The 24119-nt window shown below is 39.0% G+C and overlaps 1 protein-coding gene across 1 annotated transcript in view; it reads right to left on the bottom strand.

The window, feature by feature from the left end:
* Nucleotides 1–1081: 1081 nt before the first annotated feature.
* nhsb (Nance-Horan syndrome b (congenital cataracts and dental anomalies)) overlaps nucleotides 1082–24119 on the bottom strand; it is a 57578-nt gene continuing 34540 nt past the window's right edge. The window contains exons 2-12 of the mRNA XM_072380853.1: nucleotides 13214–13366; nucleotides 12976–13112; nucleotides 12051–12098; nucleotides 11727–11771; nucleotides 11575–11619; nucleotides 10625–10817; nucleotides 10207–10338; nucleotides 9896–10048; nucleotides 5855–9049; nucleotides 5577–5700; nucleotides 1082–5383 (exon numbers count right to left, since the gene is read on the bottom strand). Coding sequence (XP_072236954.1) covers nucleotides 4750–5383; nucleotides 5577–5700; nucleotides 5855–9049; nucleotides 9896–10048; nucleotides 10207–10338; nucleotides 10625–10817; nucleotides 11575–11619; nucleotides 11727–11771; nucleotides 12051–12098; nucleotides 12976–13112; nucleotides 13214–13366 — 4859 coding nt within the window. The 3' untranslated portion in view covers nucleotides 1082–4749. The remainder of the gene's footprint in view (nucleotides 5384–5576; nucleotides 5701–5854; nucleotides 9050–9895; nucleotides 10049–10206; nucleotides 10339–10624; nucleotides 10818–11574; nucleotides 11620–11726; nucleotides 11772–12050; nucleotides 12099–12975; nucleotides 13113–13213; nucleotides 13367–24119) is intronic.

Genomic DNA, 24119 nt, shown 5'->3' with positions numbered 1-24119 from the left:
ATTCTCTTTTATTCAAGGTTGGAAGAGTATAGAAATGCGCTGCAACATAAGATCATACTTAGCTGATTTAAAATTACATTATTAATAACGATGATAATTAAAATGAACTCACTATTCAGAATATCCCATGTCATCCTTATTGCTCCAGTTATGTGAACATCACAGTGCAGCTGGTAACAGACTAAATGGAGAGAGCTAATGTGAAGTGTTATGTTAAGTTGCAAAAAAAGGGGACATACTTTAGCAAAGACACTTCTATTTTGTACATGATGGGAATTTCTGTTATTGGTTTGGTTATTGGTAAGCATTCCTTATGATGATGTTGGTGTTTTGATTTAGTTCAGCTATCTTTTTTCACCATGCGCACCGATGAGTGCAGATAAATGAACAATGACTGTTAGTTAGACATGCATTGTTCTTTATCTCCAAAGTGTTGGCTCCTACAACATTAAGTTAAACTTACAACAAACTAATAACCATAAGCATAACCATAACTTTATGGAAAACGACACATTTGTTGGATTGTAAGTCGTAAGACAGTCCACATAAAAAAAAAGAGTGCTTTGAGTGCATTAAGCGTGATTAAGGCACGAGGTTGGGGCAATAAGATTAGATCCAGTCTTGGCAGTGAAAGATACTCTCGTTAGTGTCACATTATATTTGGTTGGGACAAATATAAAACAGGAATTCTCAAGCCCTGAAATCTACGAGATACAAATGCATCTGGGAGAAAAATCTTGTTTTTTGTAATCACACATTATTCAAGTATTGTAAATTCTCATTAGCCTGAACTAGTCTTAAATGTATATATTTGATTTTTCTTGATTTTTTTCAATTTATTTTTGGCAGATGCAGTTGTTTTTTGTGAACTGCAGTGAGTCAGGGTTGGACTTTATTAAATGTTGGCTCCTTAAAATTCAGAATATCTCAAGCATCGTTTCAGAACCCAGAAACGAGATAATGTTTAAATACTGCCATCTAGTGGAGAAATGTTCTTAGTGCACTTTGTTCTTTGGAAGAAGGAAATGAATTGTCACACAAAAGGGTTTCTATTTCAATGCAATCACATTTATTGGCTTTTTTCTATGCACAGTTACTAAGCAGCTTGATGAGCTGTTAAAATGAATTAGATATAGAATAATGAGATTTTCACAATGATGTAATGCCCCTCCAAAAATAAATAGATAAATACAAGACTGAAGGTGTTGCACAGCTCCAAAATATACAAAGGCTTGGAAATGTAAACTTGAGGAAAAAAAACTCTTGTTTTTAATCTTTTATTGGTTTATTTTACAAAAGAAAGAATTTGCAACAGTTTTTCTTCAAAAACGTATGTACAGATTTATACAAAAATACAAAATTGATTCAAATCTGTTAAATCCTAACTAGTTTTAAAGATGGAGCTATTTTTAAATAGTTACAGATTTATTTTTCAATGTCTACATTTTTTTCCTGCTCTGTCAGTTTTTTTATAGTCTGCTTAGTGATATTCCATACTGTACACCTCTGAATAAAAATATCAAGTGTGTGTCATACTTCCCATTCGGTTAAAATTGCACACAGACATTGGACACAGGTTGGTAATGAAATCAATAAAATTGATAGATTCTTCTGCTGTTGTATTCTCAAGCTGCTCAGGACTTAGGTTTGACAGGGTGAAGTCTGCATGGCAGCCTCAAAGTCTGTATTTATAACCAAATTGGGTCAGTAAATCCTCTATCCACTGCTTTTACAAATAAAGGAAACAGTCTATGGTATCAGTGTCAGGTACAGTAGGGAAAAATCACACTAAACAAATGGTCAGATTTTCATTATATTAATTAATAATATTTGTGTGAATAAAAATATTTAGCTATGAGTCAAAAGTGGACTTTCCGATCAGATCAAACAAGCTTTTGGGTTTATGAATGGATATTTTTTTTCCATTTCTATTTTTTTATATATATATTCTTAAAATGTATACATTATATCGAAAAAGTCTTAACCAGATATGCTTTTTTTTTTTAACGTGATCAGCAGTTTCTCCTGGAAAATATTTCTCTCACTTCCACAGCTCCAGCATGACTAGGACCCAGCACCAAAAGTATCCAGATTCATCCTCTTGACAGATTCTATATAATTTTCGTTTACAGTCTCTTATAAGCATGATTGTCCAGTGAGTAGATATACAGTACAAGATAAACCCCTGTGTGTGATCACAACTATACAGAACAGAATTAGCCAGACAGTTTGTACATCTATAGAACACACTATTGAACTTGACATTTGAACAGAAAATACAAAATATTTTCTTCTGGAGACATCCCGAAGATAAAAATAATGATTTGGTGGTGTCTTTTTGTCCCCCTCCCACCGCCCCCAGCCCCCCCTTTACTTATTGCATGCGATAGAAAACACAACAGGTAAAACAATGGACAGGAACAAGTGCGCTTCAGAAATATGATGAATGTAAAATTCTAGTCCTTTCACAGCTTTTTACTCTCCATCTTACACAGTGTCAGTTCTGCAATTGAGATTCGCTGAGTATTAAACAGTTGTAGTTCGTTATCTATCTATCTATCTATCTATCTATCTATCTATCTATCTATCTATCTATCTATCTATCTATCTATCTATCTATCTATCTATCTATCTATCTATCTATCTATCTATCTATCTATCTATCTATCTATCTATCTATCTATCTATCTATCTATCTATCTATCTGTCTGTCTGTCTGTCTGTCTGTCTGTCAGATTTGTCTGTCATTTACAATAAAATAGTAATATGCTTGCTGAGGTATTCACAGAATACAGTGAATGGTTTCAATTGAAGTAAGGTCTCTGAAAATAAGAAGTATATGTGTTGTGTTTGCTGTGGTAGGCAGGTGAGAGTTCGAGTTTTCCACTGATGATAGTTGTTTTCTCTTACACATTGGATAGTTTACATGTTCAACATTATTGGAAGGATAAGGGAGGTTGTATGGCATTGTTAAAGCCTGTTGTTGGGTTGGAAAAGCAGCAGTAATGCAGTAGGTACTTTACTGACTTTTAAATATCCATAGTATGTTGTTCTTTTGTCTTGTTGCCTCCTCTCTCTCAGATTTTGCCTTGTATGAGGTTTGAAGTATTTAAAATGGTATACACCAGCCACTGGGTTGAGCTTTCACCTGTCTTATGCTACTAGGTCAGTGCAAATGAAGGAGAGGAGAACAGTACACTGCTAAAAAATCCATGTGTATTGTTTTCAGTGATACCTGTTCTTCTTTGCTACACTCAGATTGATTCCCCATAAGATTTCTGCTTGTCATTTTTATATAGATATGAGTTTTTATATTCAGTACAAATATACATATGCATTTCATTATAAGATATATTTTATTTTCAAGGAATATTTTGAATGAGTCATGAAGTGCAAAAGCGAGGATGGTTCTGGAAACCCTTCCAAATTAACTTCTAGTCAAACCGACTGAAGACCCTCTAAAGCATTTTCACCGTCTGCACTCAATGGTATATTTATGTTTGCTATGAAATGAACATTTTCTGCTTCAAATCAGCAGTGTAACACTGGCCAGCAGCTTGAAAAGCTTTAATAAGTCTAATAATAATAAGCTATAGATTTCAAGGTTGGATTTAAATAAATATTTGATTGGATTCAGGTGGAACATGGCACAGCTCCATGTATATGTATAGGGATTTAAAATTCCCTGCTTATAACCACCTATGTTAGAGAAAGGCCACTGTGCGATTGTCCAAAATTAGCCTGTATCTTAACCAAAAAGGTGCTCCCTTGCTCTTTTTTGTTAGACACTCAAATCCAAGAAAATTTCTTTTAGATCACTGGCAGTGTGACACAAATGCCACTCAAATCTTTTGCAATGAAAGAATTAAAAATTATTAGTTGACTTAATTATTTCATAAAACAAAAGAACCACAAGAATGTTGACAGAAACCAGGATCCAGGGGATGTTTCTACATAGGTCATGCAACATGGTGAAGCATAATCATTATGATCTGAGGCGCAATTTTACAAAAATACATGCATCATGTTTTTTTGTTTTTTTTAGATTTCACTTTTGTGAACAAATAAAGTTGGCTCTGTCTAAGCCTGGTCTGCAATTGGAAACATAATAAATAAGGTGGTGCTGAGCTGAGATGTTGTTAGTGACTTCCATATCGAAAAAGACCTTGCTTGTTGGCAGGAATATTGAGTATGGACTCTGAAATCTGGCCGATGCTTTGGGCACTCTAAGTTAAAAGAATAGTAAATGTTATAAGAATTTTAAATTTGAATAAAAAAAACAGTCTCCAAGTGACACACACCCACACACACCATTCAAAATACAAGAAGTAGAAATCTCAGTTGATGTTGTGTGTACTTGTTCATGCACACAAACTCTGTCTATTCCATAAATCTCCTTATATTATTTTCCAAATAATTGAGCCAGTTTTTTTCTTTAAAGAAGAGTGTTCAATCAAAATAAGTCTTGCACTGTTAAGGATGGGAGCTAGTCTTTAGATAATACAGTATTTAGGCATATCCTCAAGGTTTTTGTAATCATTCCTTTATGATACAGTATCTCATAACAGTCGGCCACCCATTAAATGGTGTATCTGTAACTGGGTGCATTTCAGCAAGTCAGATTTCATATGTTGCAAGAATTACTCAATTGATCTTGATTATACAGCTATCCAAGATTTTAAGGGGAGAATGGAGCATCTGAAATGTAGGACACAGCTAAGAATAGATTACTTTTCTCATCAGGAGGTTTTAGGATGATCTGTCATCATGGGGGCTCCCATCTGAGTTCTCCGTCTCACCTTCAGAAATGGCTTGCATGGGGGCTGTGTAGAGGCGACTGCGTGTACTGTAGCGGCTGCTGTTGGCGACTGGGGGGATCCGAGAACGTCCCTGTCGAGATGCGGCTGACATGGGCAGGGTTTTTGGGGTGAAGCTCTCAGAGTTGGCCCTTGGAAAAAGGCCTGGTATTTGGATTGGATCCAGGCCAGAAATGGGAGTTTCCTGAAGTGTAGGGGGTGGCTCCTCGGCCTGTCTAACAGGTCCTTCCTGCAGAGTCTCTCCTGGTGTTTTAGGGGTAATAGGACTCTTCAGAATTTCTGTTGCTGACATTCGGTAGCTAGAGTCAGATCGACTACCTTTCTTCAGCAGTAGAAGTTTAAACTCTTCATTGGATGTGCTGGATTTTTTAGCGCTGCGATAGATTGGCACAGGTGCTCGTTGTAACATAACTGCATTGGCTAAGGTAGCTGGAAAGTTAAGAGGAGGCGCTGGAGGGACAATGCCGGTAGACACATTGCTGGGGGTTACTGGTGCTGTAGGGCAGAGACGAGACTTTGCATTTAGGTCTCCTGAGTCTTTACGCCCTAGGACCTTTCTCTTGGATCTAAATGAAGAAATCACAGTATAATCCTGATTAAGACACACACAGTGGATAAATAGATAATATAAACACCATACACACTTAACATTTAAAAGTTACTAGATCATCTAAAAAAATCTGAAAATAGATATACTTTCCAAACAGTACCGAGACATTACAAGAAAAGACTCAAATGTATTGGCAAAATTTACATCACCTGTGTATCATGGCAAATAGGTCTTCAGTTGTACGGGTCTTGTTGGGTGATGTGATGATAATGTCGTCATCCACTTTGGTGTCATCCGTCAGAGGGGAGAGTGAATTATCACTTGGTGTGGAATCTGGGCACACAACATCTCTATCATGTATCATCTGGTTGTCTGATTGTTTAGTACACACACTAAAATAACAAACCTATATACACTCTAAGGTAATAATAGTTTGTTTTTTTCAAAAGAGTACTTTTTATCAGTTGAATTTGTTTCAAAATTTTACCTTTACTGAAGTAATCCTCAGTGTCAGGAGTGGTGGAGTCATCTTTGCTTTCTTGTGGCTGCTGCTGATGGGCACTTCGGGTAGCACCTGATATCAACTCCTCCTCCTCGTCCTGCACTTCACGTCCTCCTTTCTTTGCATCGCTGATTAGGTAAGGTTGCGATGTCTCTATTGTGTTACCAGGCACTTTTACTGGACTAGCCCAGGGCCCTGAGTCTGAGTGGGATCCCCCAGCAAATTCATATGCTGGTGGTGGAGGGTGGTCAGTTCGCATGCCTCCTCTGAAACATGCAGCCTTCGGTGGCTCTTTGACCTGCTCTTCCTCTTCCTCCTCCTCATCTTCATCCTCATCATCATCCTGGGAGAACGAACGCTCCCCCAAAACCCTAAACTCAGAGTGTGCATGAGTTGAGTGGGTGAGCCCTCTGAACTCTGCGTGAGAGTGGATATGCGTGTGTAGATCCACAGGTGAAGGGTGGGGGGCACGTGGCACTGGTCTATGAAGGGGTGAGCTGTCCTCAGAAAGGTCTGATGATGGATCCATCCGAGCTCTGAAAGCAGTCATAGCCCAGAATGTTCCAGGCCCATAGCGGTCCTGCCTGAGTAGCAGGCTTTCATAGGATGGAGGCCCATCAGGGTGGCGGCCAGGGGGAGTGGGTTGTGAATGTTCAGGGGAGGAGGTGTGGTCATGACATGGTGGTCTGGGAGGTGGCCTGCGAGGAGGGAGAGGCCTAGTATTCACAGGTGGAGGAGCCAGAGTAGAACCACTGGGAGGATATTTAGGTCTTGTCACAGTCTCTGTTCCACTTTTTGTTTCCTGGAGTGTGGTAGAAGTACTCTGTGAATCGATAGGTTGGCTAATAGAATGGAGCTGCACTGAACGAAGAGCAGATGGAGTTATCACCAATAGATTTGAGTTGGGAATTAGTGGAACAGAGCCTAAACTTGGTGGTGGGTTGCTATTTGATGCCTCAGGAGCCAACATTTTTGTTCCAGTGGCTATAACATTTGCAACTCTATGTTTGCTGTGGTGGAGTGTGTGCATGTGGTGTGTTCTGTGGGATAGTGTGTGTCTCATATAGCCACCATGGAGAACATTGAGATCAAGTTGAGATGGTGGAGGTGGAAAGTCAGGGTCTCTTTTATAACAAGAGGAAATGCAAGCTCCATCCCTGGGAAAGTGCTGGAGGGAGGAGAGAGAAGACTTCCTTTCTGGTACTTTGGGCTTTCTTTTGCCAGTTGAAGGAGACAGTGGCCCTGGGAAGAATGCTGCAGAAGTTGAGGGCAAGGTTGATGTTGGGGTCTCTGATTGGCTGGAGTAGCCACTTGATGGTGAAGCCAGGCCAGCTAGTTTCTCGGGTGACCCAAGTTTAAAGTCTCCAGGTGGGAGAGGTGGACTAGTTGTCTTGGTCTCTGAACCCTGGGCAGTGGCCTGGGTTTGTGTTTCTGTGGAAGAGGAAGAGCTGTCTGGTGACTTTATACACTCCATGACAGTGGTACCTGTGGCTGTGCTTGAGTTTGACATAGATGTGTATTCACCATTGTTGGATTTGAACTCACTGTTGTGAAGCCACAGGTCTGCATAGTCAGATTGCACTGCACCTTCATCCTTAAAAGAGTGTGTATCTGCAGAGCTAAAGGACATGGGCTCTACTATGTCTATGGTTTCACCCAGTCCCATGCCCCATGTTCCCAAAGGCTCTGCCACTAGACAAGATGTCTGTAAGGGTTCTGGAGCACCTCCAAGTTCTAGGTCCAGTTCTAACTTCATATCTGTGGAAGACAAGGTAATTTCTTGTTCACTAACCATCTTTGGTTGATCCTGATCTGCTTGTGTGTCTGTTCCAATATCAACACAACCACTGGTCTCCTTCAGCGAGGAGGTCCGTTTGGGTGGAGGAGGTTTAATTTTCAGTTTCCTCAGTGGACGACAAGTCCTTCCTAGGGTCATAGTGCTTGCTCTGAAGTCATTTGAGGGCTCTGGGTAAACTCCATGGGATATTGGTGCAGCCATAGCGTTGGGCTGACCACAATCAGGCCCTTGGTCTGCATAGTTATACATGTATTCTCTGTAATTCTGATTACACTCCCCAAAATTCAAAGAGGTTGAGTAAAAACCTTCCTTATCAGATGGGTAATGAGAGACAAGCTCTTTTTCAGCATTGCTAGTCTTGTCACTAAAATATGTCTGGTCCTCGAGACCTTGTTTTGAGGTGTATTCTTGGACTAGTCCATGGGTCTGACTCAGGTTTTGTGTCTGGTCAGGGTCTTGATCTGGATCAGTCTGGTCTTGGTCTGGAGGGTATGTCCACTCCCCCTCGCTGGCTGTACTGACCCCAGCATCATCCAACTGGTCTGTGGCTGAGGATGTAAATGAGCTTGATCTGTGGCCCTGGCCCTGGGGTCTGAGGTCAGAGTGGTATGAAGGATCGAGTGAAAATCCTTCATCAATGGCATTGGGCACAGTGTTAAGAGATAGCTCAGAATCACAGTGGGATGAGCCTGTCAAGGGTGGAGAGGATGGCGGGGGAATGGTTTCAGAAGTTTGTGAGGGGCAAGTGGAACTGGAACCACTCCAGTTCCCACTTGATGACTGGTGGTCTTCTTTGTGGTCGACATGGCTGCCTAGAACTCCTGTTGTAGACACTGAGTGAATAGGGCTGCTAAAAGTATCGGAACTGGATGAGATCTCACAGCTGCCCATATCGGCTTTGCGGGGCAAGCGAGAACGACCCCTCTCCATCCAACTATGCTCTGGGCTCCCACCTCCTCCACTTCCTCTGTCTCTTTCGCTAGATCGCTGCAACCTTTTTAGGCTTCCAAGTTGCAGTGGCTCAGGAGCTGCTTGATCATCAGTGCTCTCTTCTTCATCCTTCATCATCATCATCTTCATTCTTGGACTGGGCCCTGGGGGAATGAAGTCCTCTACTTCATAAGGGGACAGTTCTTCATCTTCATCATCATCATCATCATAATTGTCATCATCATCATCCTCGTCACTGTCTATCAGACGTCCTCCCTCTCGTGGAAGGCTACGTGAGCGCAATCGCCCACCATGGGCTGAAGCTGTGGTGTATGTGGAGTCTGACTGGTCACCTAGGGAGGAAATGTTGCCTGTTGAATGGGACAGAGAGGCTGGGATTCCCTGATGGCCACGCTGAGCTCTAATTCGCCTTCTGGAGGGAGCAGCTGTACCTAAAAAGAAAAAACAAAAGACAGAATTAATTTGCATGTGTGTAGACTATACCATGGTTTCATAAATAAGTCATTTGAATCAGTGGCTCCAGTGAGAGGATAAATGTGTACAGGCAGCTTTTAGACAATTTCCCTGTTCAAACATAACATTGACATCAATGCAAGAGGATAGATTGAACTCAAGCATTAAACTACATACTTCACATCAAGTGTAAAGCTAAAATATGAGAGTGTGTAAAGTTAAAAAAAAGTTGTAGTCAATAACCTTATATACATACACTATATTCCCAAAAGATTTCGCTCATCTGCCTTTAAACGCATATGAAGTGACATCCCATTCTTAATCCATTCTCCTGAAAAACAACCCCACACCATAATCCCCCCTCCACCAAACTTTACACTTAGCACAATGCAGTCAGACGCACTGTTCCTGAGCTAATCTCAAAGCCACAGGAAGTTTGGAGGTCTTTAGCGATTGACTCTGTAGAAAGTTGACAACATCTGTGCACTATGCGCCTCAGCATCTGCTGACTCCGCTCTGTTATTTTTCATGGCCTACCATATCGTGGCTGAGTTGCTGCTGTTCCCAATTGCTTCCACTTTGTTATAATACCATTGACAGTTTACAGTGGAGTATTTATTGACTGGACTTGATGCACAGGTGGCATCCTATCAAGGTACCACGCTGGAATTCATTGAGCGCCTTTGGAGAAGCAGTCTGCATGCCTAGGAGCTTGAATGTGTACACCTGTGGCCATGGAAGTGATTGGAACACCTGAATTTGATTATTTGGATGGGTGAGTGAATACTTTTGGCAAGATAGTGTATCTGTTCTCAGAAACATACATGCTATAAGGAAGTCATCTGTCTGGCAGCCAGAGTCACGAGTGTGATGAAGACGACCACTAATTGAGAGATCTTCCTGACAGAGAGAGAGCTGGTGTGGGTTGGCATGGATGATCACTGTGCGCTCTCTTGCTACAGGTGATTCATCTGAGTCTGAAAGCATAGGAAAAACAGCAAGTCCAGTTTCTGAAATATCTGTGCAGACCTTATCTTCAAAGCATTTAGAGTTAGGACAAGATTACAGCATACAGCATACAGTTCTCAGTTTTTTTTCCATCTTTGTGATCACTATCCTACACTATCCTACATACCCATGTCTTGTTGTACTCGTTTAGGTATTCCTGTGATAGTCTTCCTCCTCCTCAGCTTCCTTCTCCTCTGAAGAACCGACTGGGAGTGGACTAGAGAGCAACGAGCACTGGCCTCCCTGTCAAAACCGACTCCTGCATATACAACAGGGCGGCCATTAAAGACTTAAAAGACAAAAGAGTAATAATACAATATGTACTGTACAGGTAAAAAAAACTCTATATGTCAGTCATATATTATGTGTGTGTGCTATATTGTTTGTTTTTAGTAATCGTTTTCATTACCAAATAATCTGGTGGTTAGAATTTCTGATTTTTCCACATTCAGTTTGTGTCTGGCCTCTTGTTAGCACTGTTGATTGTTGTGAGGTCAGTTAAGCTAATTTATTTATTTTTTTATTGTTTTTCTTCTTAAGTTTACCTGTGACATTGATTGGAATGATACATGAGGAAATGGCATGAGAATCGCCGGTTTTCTTTTGATCTGATGGTGGGATGTTTTCTTTTGACCAGTTAGTTTGTTTGTCTTGTGTCAAGGGGGTACTGGGGGCTGAGGCCTTGGCTCTGTGGCCTCCCAAGACCTCACCACTTTCATCTTCCCCTGTCGAGGCAGCCTGGAAAACACAGAAGAGATTAGCAAGGTTATATAGGGTAGGTGCTGACACAGCCTAAACTTTATGTTTTAGCAAGCTACAGACTACAGAGTATAGGAATGTATATCATCTTTTAACTTATCTAGACTGTTGCTTGTTTTTAATAATTTTAATATCATTTTAATAATTTTATTTGTTTCTCTTTATATTGTTTCTCTTCCACTCCCCACTGCATTGGTTTCATTTTATGTAAAGCACTTTGAATGCTTTTGTACATGAAAAGTGCTATACAAATCAATTTGACTTGACTTGACTTGACTATATGGGCAGTATGTGTAACATCAGTGGATATGCAATGATAAAAGTCTTGCTACCAAGAAATAATGTAAAATCAACTGATAAAAAAAAATAATAATAAAGAAATAATAAATAATAAAGAAAAAGTCAAACTACACAAATGATTGATACCTTTCTAGTCCATGGAATGAAGATGCAACCTTCAATAGTGTCAAGTGGGTAAAAGCACTCAAACTATGAACACAAAATACAACAAAAGAAATTTTAAAAAAAGATGATGACATGAATAATCAAAAAGAGTTGATCATTTTAGATTATAAGAATGAAGAAAAATCAAAAGGTGACAGATTAATGAAATGCTGCATTGTTTTAAATCATTTTTTTTTTTGAAGGTGTAGATGGTTTATTTGTTACAATCTTGTTCTGCTACATTAAGAACAATCTGGTTTATAATCTGTGGTGGTAGATATCTGTTTCTCACCTTTCTTTGGATCGTCTGAATATCTGCCTCCCTCCCTTGCCTCTCCTGTGGGCAAAGAAAACAAACAACCAAAAAAAAAAAAAAGCCTTGTCAAGCAAACACAGGCTAAATCAGTTAAACCTGTCACCTGTGAAATTACAGACTTTGCTTACTTTTCTCTGTATGGTCTGGATCTCCGTTTCTCTCACAGTCCTCTCCTTCAAGAGTTTTAGAAAGAAATAAGTTAAGCTCAGCGTCATAACTGAGGCAAACAAAACAGAATGGATGGAGATATACAGTAAACAAGTTTCAATGAAACCACTATATAATCCACATGAAAATGTTTACTGAAATCTTACGTAGGCCTGTGGTGTGATATCATATAAAATACCATGTACACAGCAGTTACCAGAAACATGAGTAGATTTATATAACAGAAATCTTTCAGCAGCATCTGCTGATATGTTAACAGAGACAGCTACATAATTTTGTTTTACCTTCCTGGGTTGGTAGTCTAACTCCCGCTCCCTGTCCGCTCTCTCTTGCTACATGGCAAAATCAGAATGAAAAACTGTATCAGTTTACTGGAACACATTCAATTCTAATGAAAGGTGCTGATGATCAAGAATATGAATATCATACACAGAAAATGTATCTAATGTCTGTTGTATGCCCAAAAGCTCACAAGGCATGTGCAACTTTCCACTTTAGCTGCAAATGTGCTTCAAGTTATTGTGTTAAATGTGTAAGTTAGGCATTTGTACTGTATGATTATTGACTATAGTGACCTGCCTCAAAGGTCAGTTTGTAAACTGTCGCTAAACATTAGGAGTATAAGAAATAAGAAACTGAAACTCATCTGAGCAACTCAAAGATAGACATCTGTGTTTCTACACATTTAACAAAATAACTTTTTGTTTTTATTCTGAAATGCTGTTTTAGTATATAAATTGATAACAATGCTTTGTACAAAATGTTCTCAAAAGCTAATATACAGACTCATGTAGTGATAACTCATTAGTTACTGTTATTAAAGTCCAAGCTGTCAAACTTTTTGTACAGGTGCAAATGTCATTCGCCTGTTTTTTAGCAGGCCAAGTTCAATCAGAATTTAGAGAGAGGTGAAGGATGGCCAAAGGGAGAAACTATCAACTTTTTGGTTCTGATCCAGTTCACTGTCTTAAAACTGAGAGATAGGGCATTAACTTTGGTGTTCTTCTGACTGCTTTTCTATGTTGACTAATGTTTACCTGATAAAAGTGAACAATCTCATCAGTTTCTCTAATGTAGAAGTTTCTGTTCCTGATCATCTTGCTGCCATTTACAGTAAACCATTTTGGAACAATTGCCTCCTAATTAGGTGATCATAAAATCTATCATATTCTGACTTCATTTTGTAATGTCATTGTGTGTGAACCTCACCGCTCGTGCCAGGCGACTTCTCTGTTGCCGGCGGATAGTGTGCGGTGAGGGGAAGGTAGGCATGGGGGGTGCCACTGAGATAGAGATGGTCACCCTGTTTCTCTCCCGACTTGTGGACCGCTGACGCTGTTGTTCATCTGTGCACCCCAAACACATACATGAAAACTCACAATTCATATAAACTGCATGCAATATTTAGCAGTTGTGCAGCCTGGATGAACCTGGATCAGCCTCTTACCTTGGTGCAGAGCTCTGAGACTGAGCTGAGCATTTCTGTGTAGCTCTTCGAGACACGGTGGTCGGGTACAAGGATGAAACACATTGTGTTGCTGGTGCCATGGAGCCTGATAGTGAGCCGACAGCTTGCTCTCTATGTCCAGGTTTGACACCGCTAAAATGAGACAGGACAGAGACAGGACGCATTAGAGAGGAACTCTGTGATGACTCTTTCTGAGATTAGATCCTAATTAGATAACCTTGATGCCTCATGTTTTCCAGGTCTAAAGTATAATATGATGACTGGGATTAAACACAACTGGAAGTTTTTTCTGTTGCATTCAATTTTTTACACTTTACTTCACATTGTATGAAATTAATTGTATGAAAAAATGCTTAAAATATAAAAAATTCAACTACAGATAGTGACGTGCATAACTTTGATCATACCATTTCAATGCGTTTTTTTGCAGGAAACTTTAGCTGCTGGCATTCGTGTTGATGTAATTTAGATACAAACTAGTTAACACATTTCCCACGGTACCAACACCCCTGGATAGCAGTGGCCTCCAAGACATAACTCCTAATGCCACATCAGACTTCAAAAACTGTTCAGGAACACTTAGAGGAACACAGCAAAGACAACAAGGGGTAGGTGTAGCCTATGCACTGCACAGATCCCAAATTCAGTTTAGTATCAGTGGGAAGTGGCAGAAAAATATGATCCAAAGAGACCCAATTCCACAACTCACAGGACCCAAAGCACCTGCAGCTGTTGTCCCATTGCTGCACACCACAGGACACCCCACAAATCCTGTTCTCATAGCCTGATGGATAAGAACTGTATTGATGGCAGGATGTGGACTTCAACAATATTTAGCTAATTATTTAAATGGTGTGGCTGACTGACATATCTTTGTTTCATCTCAGTTTCCAACTTGAAGTCTGACATTACTTGTGTTTTAACACAGTTTTACACAATTACAAGGACAACTAAAGAAAATCACATTAATACAAGTCTATGACAACTTTCAGAAACTTAAAGTGTCCTGGTCTTGTTGTAACAAGGCTTTTATTTCAAATATCCATCCATTTATCTATCTATCTATCTCTACACATTGCCATGGGGAAGGTGACCAGACCATTAGAGGGCCAACACAAGGGCAGTCAGCCATACAGTAAATCTACACAGGGGCGAGGAGAACATCGAGAGATTCTAACCAAGACTCTAATCACTGCACCACCATGCTGCCAGTGTTTAGAACTCATCTGTCTATATATGCATAGTCTTAGAATGTAAAAATATTACTTTAAAGGAACACTAACTGGATACTGAATTGCCAAGTTTTATGTGAACCTTTCAGTTCTGCACACGGAGCCTAAAAATGAGTATGTAGCACAGACACCAAAACAGGAAGAAGGAAGAATATGGTGATTGTATGTGTTTTAGTGTTTTAGTAATTCTGACACCCATGGACTCAGGAGTATTCCTTTAAAACAAGGTTCTTTAATATAAGATATCTGTATACTAACCTAACACGCTTCACTGTCATTGCCTCAAATGCTGAACTGACAGAAAACTGCAACAAGCTCAAATCCAGGCGTGGTTTTACAACTTACCTCCAGTTATCACACTGGCATCCCAAACAAAAGCCAGCAAACTAAGAACCACATGCTAAAAATGGAATTTAATGCTATAAATGAATGTGCAAAAAATTATTTTAGAAATGTAGCTATGAAGAATATAACTATCCTCAGCTTTTCTGTACTGTGCTTTAATACAATGTTATGATGTGCCAGCAGATGGCAGCTAAACTCACTATTATTACTCATGCACCGACAGATCACTGAGAATCTCTGCCCTTCATGTCTGTTGCCACCAAAATGTGTTGTTATAAGAAAGCACAACAACCTTTATCATGAATGACACGTAAGTGATAGTCTCCAAGTTAGGATGAGGAAGAAGGACTGTGATCTTCTGCTGTCACAGCCCCCTTAGCTTTACTTATCAATCCTGTTGTTTCCTTTTAAATTGATATTCAGCAAGCAATTGTGTCCTTGAAAGCCCCACTGTACATCAGTAGCCAAGCAACCTTTCATTACTCATCCAGGCCTGTATTTCACTTCAATGAAATTAGTGGGCTCACATCAGCGGCTTTTGGATGATTTAAAATAAAAGGCTAACAAAGCTCTTTCACACAAAATAAACAGTAACACAGCTTTCTGTCACATTTTGCATATAAATCCTTATGTCTAACACCAAGAAACAATATAGCTATAAAATAGAGCCAGGGGACAGTTGAAACTAAAGAAAAATAGTCAAGTTGATTACAGACTAATAAAGCTGGGTTTAAATCTAAATTTACAACAATGACTTCTCTTAATAACTTCATTTTGGTTTGATTTGGTATAAATGATGATTTGAGGTCATTTTGGGGAATCCTTTTTGATGTTTTCTCAGAGCTAATCCTCTTATTAACCTAGCAGCTCTGCAGAATATTTTTAAAAAAGTGAGAAAATACTTTTATTCCATTCTCACGTTTGGTAGAATGGTGAACTAGCTGTTTTGACACAGTCACATTATCATGTCCACAGCTTTTATTTAAAAAAAAAACTAAAAAAACCCAAAACAGCTTGTTTGGGTTCATGGTGAGATTGGACCCAAATGCAGGACTGAAGAGGCGAAGACAGGCGATGAAGAAGGACAAACGCTTTATTGAAAACTAAACTAAAGGCACTGCCAAAGCAGGACTAAAAAAAAAACTACAAACAAAAACTTAAAGGGAACAAAGGAAGGACAAACTGATTGATTTACAAACCAACAAGGAAATCACAAGAAGGACGAGTACAAAAACGACAACAACAAACAACATAATGATCTGGCAGTGAACACAGGAAAAGCTGGAGGATATATACTGAGGGAGGGGATAACAAACAAGGATCAGGTGTGTCAATCATGAACTGAGGACGAGGCATAAACAGGAAGTTACTAAACAGCATACACATGGGAGCAAACTACAAAATAAAACAGGAAGCAAGAAAAACTAAGAACTCAAAAAACAAAGTCAAACACAAAAACTCATCGATCATGACACATCTCCAGACTTGTATTGGATTTAGGTCCAATGTCATGCTGCTTAAACAGTGTGTTTCTTTCTTGACCACTTACGTGAAGTAAATTCAACTTTATTGTAAATTGTACTATATATACAGGATATATAGAGGATTTAAACTGTGTTTCTCTTAGACCCAAATTTAGTTAAAACAGTAATAAGCTATAAGGGTATAAGACATACAAAAATGTGCAGAAAACTACTAAAATAAAGTAAAAAAATGTTCCCAGCCGAAGTCAAGGTTTTTGGTAGTTTGAATATATTTACACGATTAGTGCAAAAATGAATTTTTCACGAGGATTGTCCTCACCGGATTTTCACCTTTCACCAACTCATGTAACTAAAATGGTTTACTGGAACTATGGTGAAACTTTGAGGATGTTCTTCCATTGTCGCTTTTCTCATTTGTTTAACATTTGATTTTCACTTGGAATTTAGAGTACTTATAAGGCTATTCAGTTTTGTGAAAAAGGTACAGAGCACAGAGTTTTCTCTCTCAAACCTGAGAGAACATTTGGTTTTAAAACTATCAAACCCACTCTTCCCAGGGTCTATCGCTTAATACATCTGTGTGGCTGTATTTCATTGTTTGGTTCGCATTTTGTTCTGTTTTACACATGGTGTTGGTTTGTGATGAGCCTGATAAAGGCCACAAGCTGAAACACGTGGGTCAAACAATAAAGGTATAAGTATACTACAACTGTTCCTGGAGTTCTGTCAATGTTGGGCATTATCACTTCACAGCAAGAAGGTTCCCAGTTCAAATGTCCGCCGGGGAAATTTTTACATTAGTTTTTTTACAAATTCATGTAAACAAATGAATTTTTACATGAGAAAGCATGCAAACTTCCTCCCAGTGTGCAAAAAGTTCATATTAGGTTAATTGGTGATCCTAAGATGGTCCTGGGATTGAGTGAGCATGCATGGTTGTTTGTCCCGTTTGCCGTTGTATTGAGTTTTTCTCCTCCCATGTTTTGTCTTTTACCCATCATCCTTTTAATGTTTTCCTCCACCTGTTTACCCCCTATCTAGTTTCTGCAGGTGCAGTGTGAGCAGTTTGCAGCATCATTAAGAAATGCATACAACAACAGTAATGGGACCAAGGGAGAAATACAGTGAAAAAATAAAGAAATCTTGTACAGAATAGAGTATTGCTTATGGTTAAGTTTTGTGTGAATAAAAATTTGTGCCAAAATTGGTATTAAATCTAAATATCGAGCGCAGAATATGATCAACATCTTTTTTTTTTAGATTTACAATAACAAGGTAGATTAGGTTTGACAAACTGTCTCCATCTTAAGCAAAATAAAAAGCTGAATATTTGAGGTCAAATGATGTTTTACAGTAAATACTGTAAAGATAGAATGAAGACAATCAAATTACTTAACAGTATATATAAAAGGGAAAATGATTAAAAGAGGGATTAAGGAGGAACTGAAAGAATTTATCATTTATTGGCAAGCATCTACAATATGTTGTATTGCCTCAGAAGGCATGCAACTCATATCAGACACGTTTACCAAGGTAAAGATGTTACTGTATGCATGACTATCACATTACAACTCTTCCAAACGCTGGACAACGTTAATGCTGATCCTTCAAAGTTCTCAATTCTTTTTTTTTTCTTATCTTTTATTTTTTTCTATTTTAGCTTTTCTTTCATTCATTTGGATTTACATCTGACATCATACCGCTTTTCAGTTCCTAAAACATTTTCTTCTTTCTTCACTAATGTATTTTTTTGTGGCACTCCTTTCATTCTATACTCTACCAGGCTCTCCATTCATTTAATTTTGACAGACATTCTTTCATTAAATTTTTTTTTTTTTCTTCTAAATTTCACATGAAAAAAAATTGCCACCAACTGTAAATATGTGCTCATATTTTTGTGATTATTGCATGGCACTCCGTAAAGACATGTTTAACCTGCAAAGTAAGGTACTAATTCATCCATCCATCCATTTTCTATACCCACTTAATGCGTTGGTCAGGTCGTAGGGGGGGCTAGAGCCTATCCCAGCGGTCATTGGGTGAGAGGCGGGGTACACCCTGGACAGGTCGCCAGTCCATCACAGGGTCACACAGAGACAAACAACCACAGTCACTCCTAAGGACAATTTTTTGTCACCAATTAACCGAACATGCATGTTTTTGGACAGTGGGAGGAAGCTGGAGTACCCGGAGAGAACCCACACTTACACAGGAGAACATGCAAACTACACACAGAAAGGCCCCAGCCGGGAGTTGAACCTCGAGCCCTCTCGCTGGTACTAATTAATTTTTAAAAAAATGTAAACATACTAGTTTGTTTTTCCAAGTATAAGGCAGCCAGTCTGTTGTAAATTTGTTCAAGAACGCAACTTAAGGTGCAGGCAGCAGTGTATAAGTTGGATGCAGAACATGAGGAAAGTTCATTTTCAATGGTTTAAGCAAGATTAGTGTATTATTTATGTTTTGTACAAATTTAGAGTGGAAAAAGAAGAATGTAAGCATTGCAAATGTTTTGTAAGGCTGTCCAAGAGCTTACAAGACATTAAGCCTTCTTGTCAGGGCTATGGCTTGTTAAAAGCCACCATCATCAGAACTTTATAGATATTCTGACTTCTCCAACTTGTCCCAACAATCAGCAGCCATTCCCAGCTCATATTAAAATGAACACAATGCAAAAGAAGCGGAAAGAAATTTCTTGTAATTGCCAGGAACAGTAAAAAGAGAAATTGAAGTTTTGTTGAAAATAATATTTTCTTTGAAAAATTCTAGGGTTGCTAGAAAGGAAAGTTAAATCTCTGAATGTTTGCGTTGTGTTTTAACCGTTCCCATTTTTCTGTATAGTAGGTGAGTTATTGACCAAAATGTACAATAAAAAGGGAGTAGTTAATGGGCCTAACATTTATATCCTAATCTTGCTCAACATATCTCAAAGACTGGCTGATGTGGGCTAGCACACTTTTAGGTAAAAATAAAAAGGAGACAGAGGGCAAGAACTAAACTACATAGGATATAAAGCTCACCAGCAAACATAGCTTTTTTTAAACCTACCAAAAACAAAAGCAGCCATACCAAAAAAACTGTAAAAGAAACAGGCACAATCATCCATGACAAGTACAATGAGAACCCTGATTTAACCATTCTTTTTCTGGCACAAAAACATGATTTATACAAAACAGGAGTTCCAAAAATTTGATTAATCTCCAGGTGTGAGGGAATGTTAGTCATTCATAGAGAATGTATCTGGGTCAGGCTGCACATTCCTTATGGCAGTAGCTGCAGAATCTTGTCATAGCAGACAGCTGTTACATAAGAAACTCTAGTTGGCCAGTTCTGCAGAGGAAAACTGTGCAGTGTCAGTCTTTGTCCACGTGCATGGGTGTTTTTTAGGTGAACTTTGTCTTTGCCAACTGTTTTGGGTACCTGGAAATAAACACATTTTAAACTCTTTACAGCTTATTTACAGTGTTCATCTGTTTATGTTTATGCATTTAACAGACACTTTTATCCAAAGCAACTTACAGGTAGGCATGTAGGGTAAGGGGGTCTTGCCTAAGGACCCCTACTGGAGGTAGTACCTTTCATGCAGGGGATTTGAACTCAGGTCTCCCACATGGAAGGTGGCAATCGTACCACTACACTATCCAGTCCCTATACCACTACACTATCCAGTCCTATCTGGAGACAAAGACAACCGAAGACTGATGGAAACAGCTAAGTGAGACCTGTGTTTGCTTCAGGTTTGACTGGATCTTATCAGTGACAATGTGTTCATCTCTGATTCAGCATAGCCCCAATGTGTCCATCACAACCAGGCATATGCATTCTCTGTATGGTGACTAGATTTGAACTCTCATCTGGTCATTAATGTGGGCATAGCCTGAGTCTTTTATAACTCACCACTTCAGGTCATCATCAGAAGTATTTATTTTATTGCTTTTCAAATAACATCAGCTGCATGTTTCATTTTATTATTGAAACTGCTCAAATACCAACAGATTGTGGAATAAAGCTGCTCACCAAATACATTAAAGCTTTATGCATTTCAGAGTTTTTATCTTAAATAGCTTCAAGGAGGTTAAAATGATCTTATTCCATACTATTTTTTCCATACTTATTCCACATAAGTTTTTTGTCATTTTGTAGATATAAATCTAACGATATCTGAGAAATCAATCAACTAATTCTCCATTTTTACACTGTGACATGGAGCATTCAAAATCAAGACTTAGTACAAAGGTGCCCAAAATGTCCAATAAGTTTGGAAAGTCTGAGATTGTATTGGCCACTTTTTGTCACACATAATTAAAGTCATGATTAGCTTAATTAAATTTGATGCATGCAAGTCAAAGACAGTAACAGAAACAAAGCAGGGAACAGAATTTTAAATATACACACAGATGTTGCCAACGGTACCTTTAGATCGCACAGGGGCGCAGCCGACACCAAGACAAGCCAAAGCCATAGTCAGCAGCTGTCCACTTTCCCTTTTCCACTTTTTTTCTTTCTATGCCGCTCCTACTTTTTTCTTTGAGACTCCTTGTCATCTGTTGCTCAGTAATGCCACCTCATTTACGCCTGCATACTCTGCTACAGCATTCCTGTACAAGTCCAACATCCCGACTAACAGCATCTGTAGACATGGACCCTCCCCCTCCTCACCCACCTGCTGTCCCTGCTCTCTCCTCCTTTAGCTGACCTTACACATCACTAAAAAATAAATCTTTTTTTCCCTGGTGCACAAGCTATTTGGACACTTCTCTTATTCCTTGCTGCAAGCCACATCACGGTCAAGAAGAATGACACCCCTATGTCACATTGCAAACTCAGATTTTTCAGTTATCCATCCCATTTTTCTCTTCAATTCACCCCTGTCATCTGATCAGATGGTAGGCTCCTGCCTGGGCATGGCTGTCACTGACCATAATCTCTTTATGATGCAGTAATATGCGAAAGGAGGGGAGGATTCAGCCACAGAGTATTAATGTATTAATCCACCACATGCTGGGAATATGTATCACATGCTCAATCCTTCTATTGCTCCCACCAAAGACAGATGACCTAAGAGTGAGTTTATGCCAGTGTAAAGTCAATCATTTTCACACTCAAACTGCTGATAACTTCACAACAAATAGACAGAAATATGAAAATTCAAATGAAAATATTGTTCAGAGTCATCCTTAAAGAAACTCTGTCTTCATTTACACTATGTGACAGTAAAAAGCAAAATCACCAGCATGAAACACACACAAACAAAGACAGAAAGAGTGAAAGAGCACCCTGCCTGGTAATCTGCTGTAATCTGAATCTCTGGCAGTTCAATGATTTTGGCAGAGCCAACAATCTGCTTGAGGAGCTTTCAGCCTCCCGCCATGGCCGGACACCACACGGACACACCAACTGTGTCTTCACACGCATACAGGCTCAACACGTGTGAGTGTGCATGCTACCCCACGGTGGTCAACATCAGCAAGAAAGGAGGATGACATGGCTGTGAATTTTAAATGTACAAATGTACAGACAATCCTTGTGGCTTCCCTCACTTATTTACAGCAGATTTGCTCAACAGGATTGCTGGGAGGTTATTGATAGCCTGTCTTCCCTTGGGCTAGTTGTCAGTGTAGAATGAAACAATCTATGCAACTTAATGGAGGCAAACATCAGTGCTGGAGCTCAGACCTTTAAACCACATATTGATGGCTATGTAACCTGAGGTTCTTGAAAAGGACCCTAAAGACTTGTCCAGTCAGAGAAGATTGGGACAGATTACGTTATTGTCCTTTAAGTTACTCATAAACTTTTACAAACTTGCTTTGAAGAAGGGTTTGGTATTTATGATAATAAAATAATAACAGACAACATTTGGTATCTTTTCAATCAGTCTATATGTTTTTCATATGTATATAGTCATCCTCACAAATTGAATAAACCATCCCTGTTCCCTCTTCCACTGCAGCACACCTGCATTGTATTGTTCAGCATCTCTCCTCAGTCTCTCTGTGCTGCCCTTCTGACTTGCAAAACATTTGTGTGTGCACATTGCCTTTAGACTGGAAGACCTGTGTGTAATGTGAGCCACAGAGTATGACAAGGAAGGCTCCAACTCCTATTCATAGCACCCTTGATGTCACGGTGAATCTGACGAATCAGAGAACATTTCACCAACACAAAAGCAAGTTAAATGTTCAAGGGATTATTTCCTGGCTCTGTGCTTGCTATTTACTCAGTATTAACAGACTACACTAAAAGGGTTCATGTACTGCCCCTTGGTGGCACAGCATGAACACTACACAGAATCAGAGACGATGATGTATGTCTCTAGACTGAGGGGAAAATCAGAAAAATGCTGGGTTTATTTGTGAAAACTACCATGACTGTCATGTAGCTCAGAGAAATATTTACTAGGAATATGTATCTTGTATAGCTGTATCAATAAAAGCAACTTAATGGAGGCAATAAGGTCACTATCCTGCTTAATATAGCTTAATTTTCTAAATGAATCTCTGAGAATTTGCAGATGTAAGACCTACATATATTGTGCTATTAAATGTGAAGCACAGGAGCATTTGTTTCTGTGGACATCCTAGCAAAAAAACAGGCGGCAGGTGATCAATCTTTTATCATCTCATATTGCTGGGGGGCTTCATCTTCTCGCTCAACCTTTTTGAGGCTTCTGTATTTCCCCTATCCTCATCAATATTGCAGCATTGTTCCTAAAGAGACAGTAATTACAGAAGGAAATATGAAGAGAATAATAGGGTCGCTTAAACAAAAAGAAACATGTTTGTATGTTCTGTCTGGGTAATTGTAATTTCTCTATTTTTGTCTTAGTAGTATATTAGTTTGGAAATATGCAGACAAATGCACAAAGAGAAAAATGGGTTTCATTTTTGTATCCAAACATACATCATTTGTCACAAAAAAAAAATTGAATAGTTTGCCATTGTTAGCACTATTGCTTCACAACAAGAAGCTTCCTAATTATAATCTTGGCAGGAGGCTTTCTGTGTGGAGTTTCCATGTTCTTACATTGTTTTTGTGTATGTGTGTGTTTTCTCCAGATACTCCAGCTTTCTCCCACAGTCCAAAACCATGTATTTCAGGTTGACTGGCAATTCTAAATTGACTGTGAACGTGCATTTTTTTTATGTCTCTGTAATAGCCCTGTGATAAACTGGTAAACTGCCCATGAAGTACCCTGTCTCCAGTCTTATAACAGCTTTCGGTCTGTGAATTTAAAGGTATATCTCTGCCTTCAGTTAGGTAAACTTTTGTCACTAGGAGTGTAGTTCAAAAGTAGGGACCAGAGGGTACCAAAATGAAAAACATATAAAGATACAGTGCTTGTGCCCTACTATGGTACTGCTGGAGAAATAAAGCATATGTGCCTTTATAGGAATATTCCTGCACCTTGATTTCTTAGTGTGTACACAGACCCACACACGCAAACAGTGTCAAACACAAACTGTGCCTGATGTACTAGAGCAGTCACCTAAGGTCTTTGGCTTGGATTAAATGTTATGCCTGGTGAGTTACACGCTGTACAGTCATCTTCTTACATAAGTTAATTAGAGTGGATTTTAGCAGATAATAACTCCAGAGGCTAGAATGGAGAAACCAATGCTATGGTTCTCTTCACTTCTGGGCTTCTGAAAAACTTTTGTAGAACACAATTTGTGTCATCTAACTTCTCCGGCTTTCCTTATAAATGTGCTTTTAAGTTAATGTTTAGTTTTTTTTTATAAGTACTGTTTCATTATTATTTCCTTTTTTAAATCTGGGATCCCACTGACTCTGGTAATATCCAGCATTGACACCACCCTGAAC

Source organism: Leuresthes tenuis, unplaced genomic scaffold, assembly GCF_036924035.1.
Source record: "Leuresthes tenuis unplaced genomic scaffold, fLeuTen1.0.hap1 SCAF_2, whole genome shotgun sequence".
Taxonomy (NCBI): domain Eukaryota; kingdom Metazoa; phylum Chordata; class Actinopteri; order Atheriniformes; family Atherinopsidae; genus Leuresthes; species Leuresthes tenuis.
This window is presented reverse-complemented; position numbering and strand designations above follow the sequence as displayed.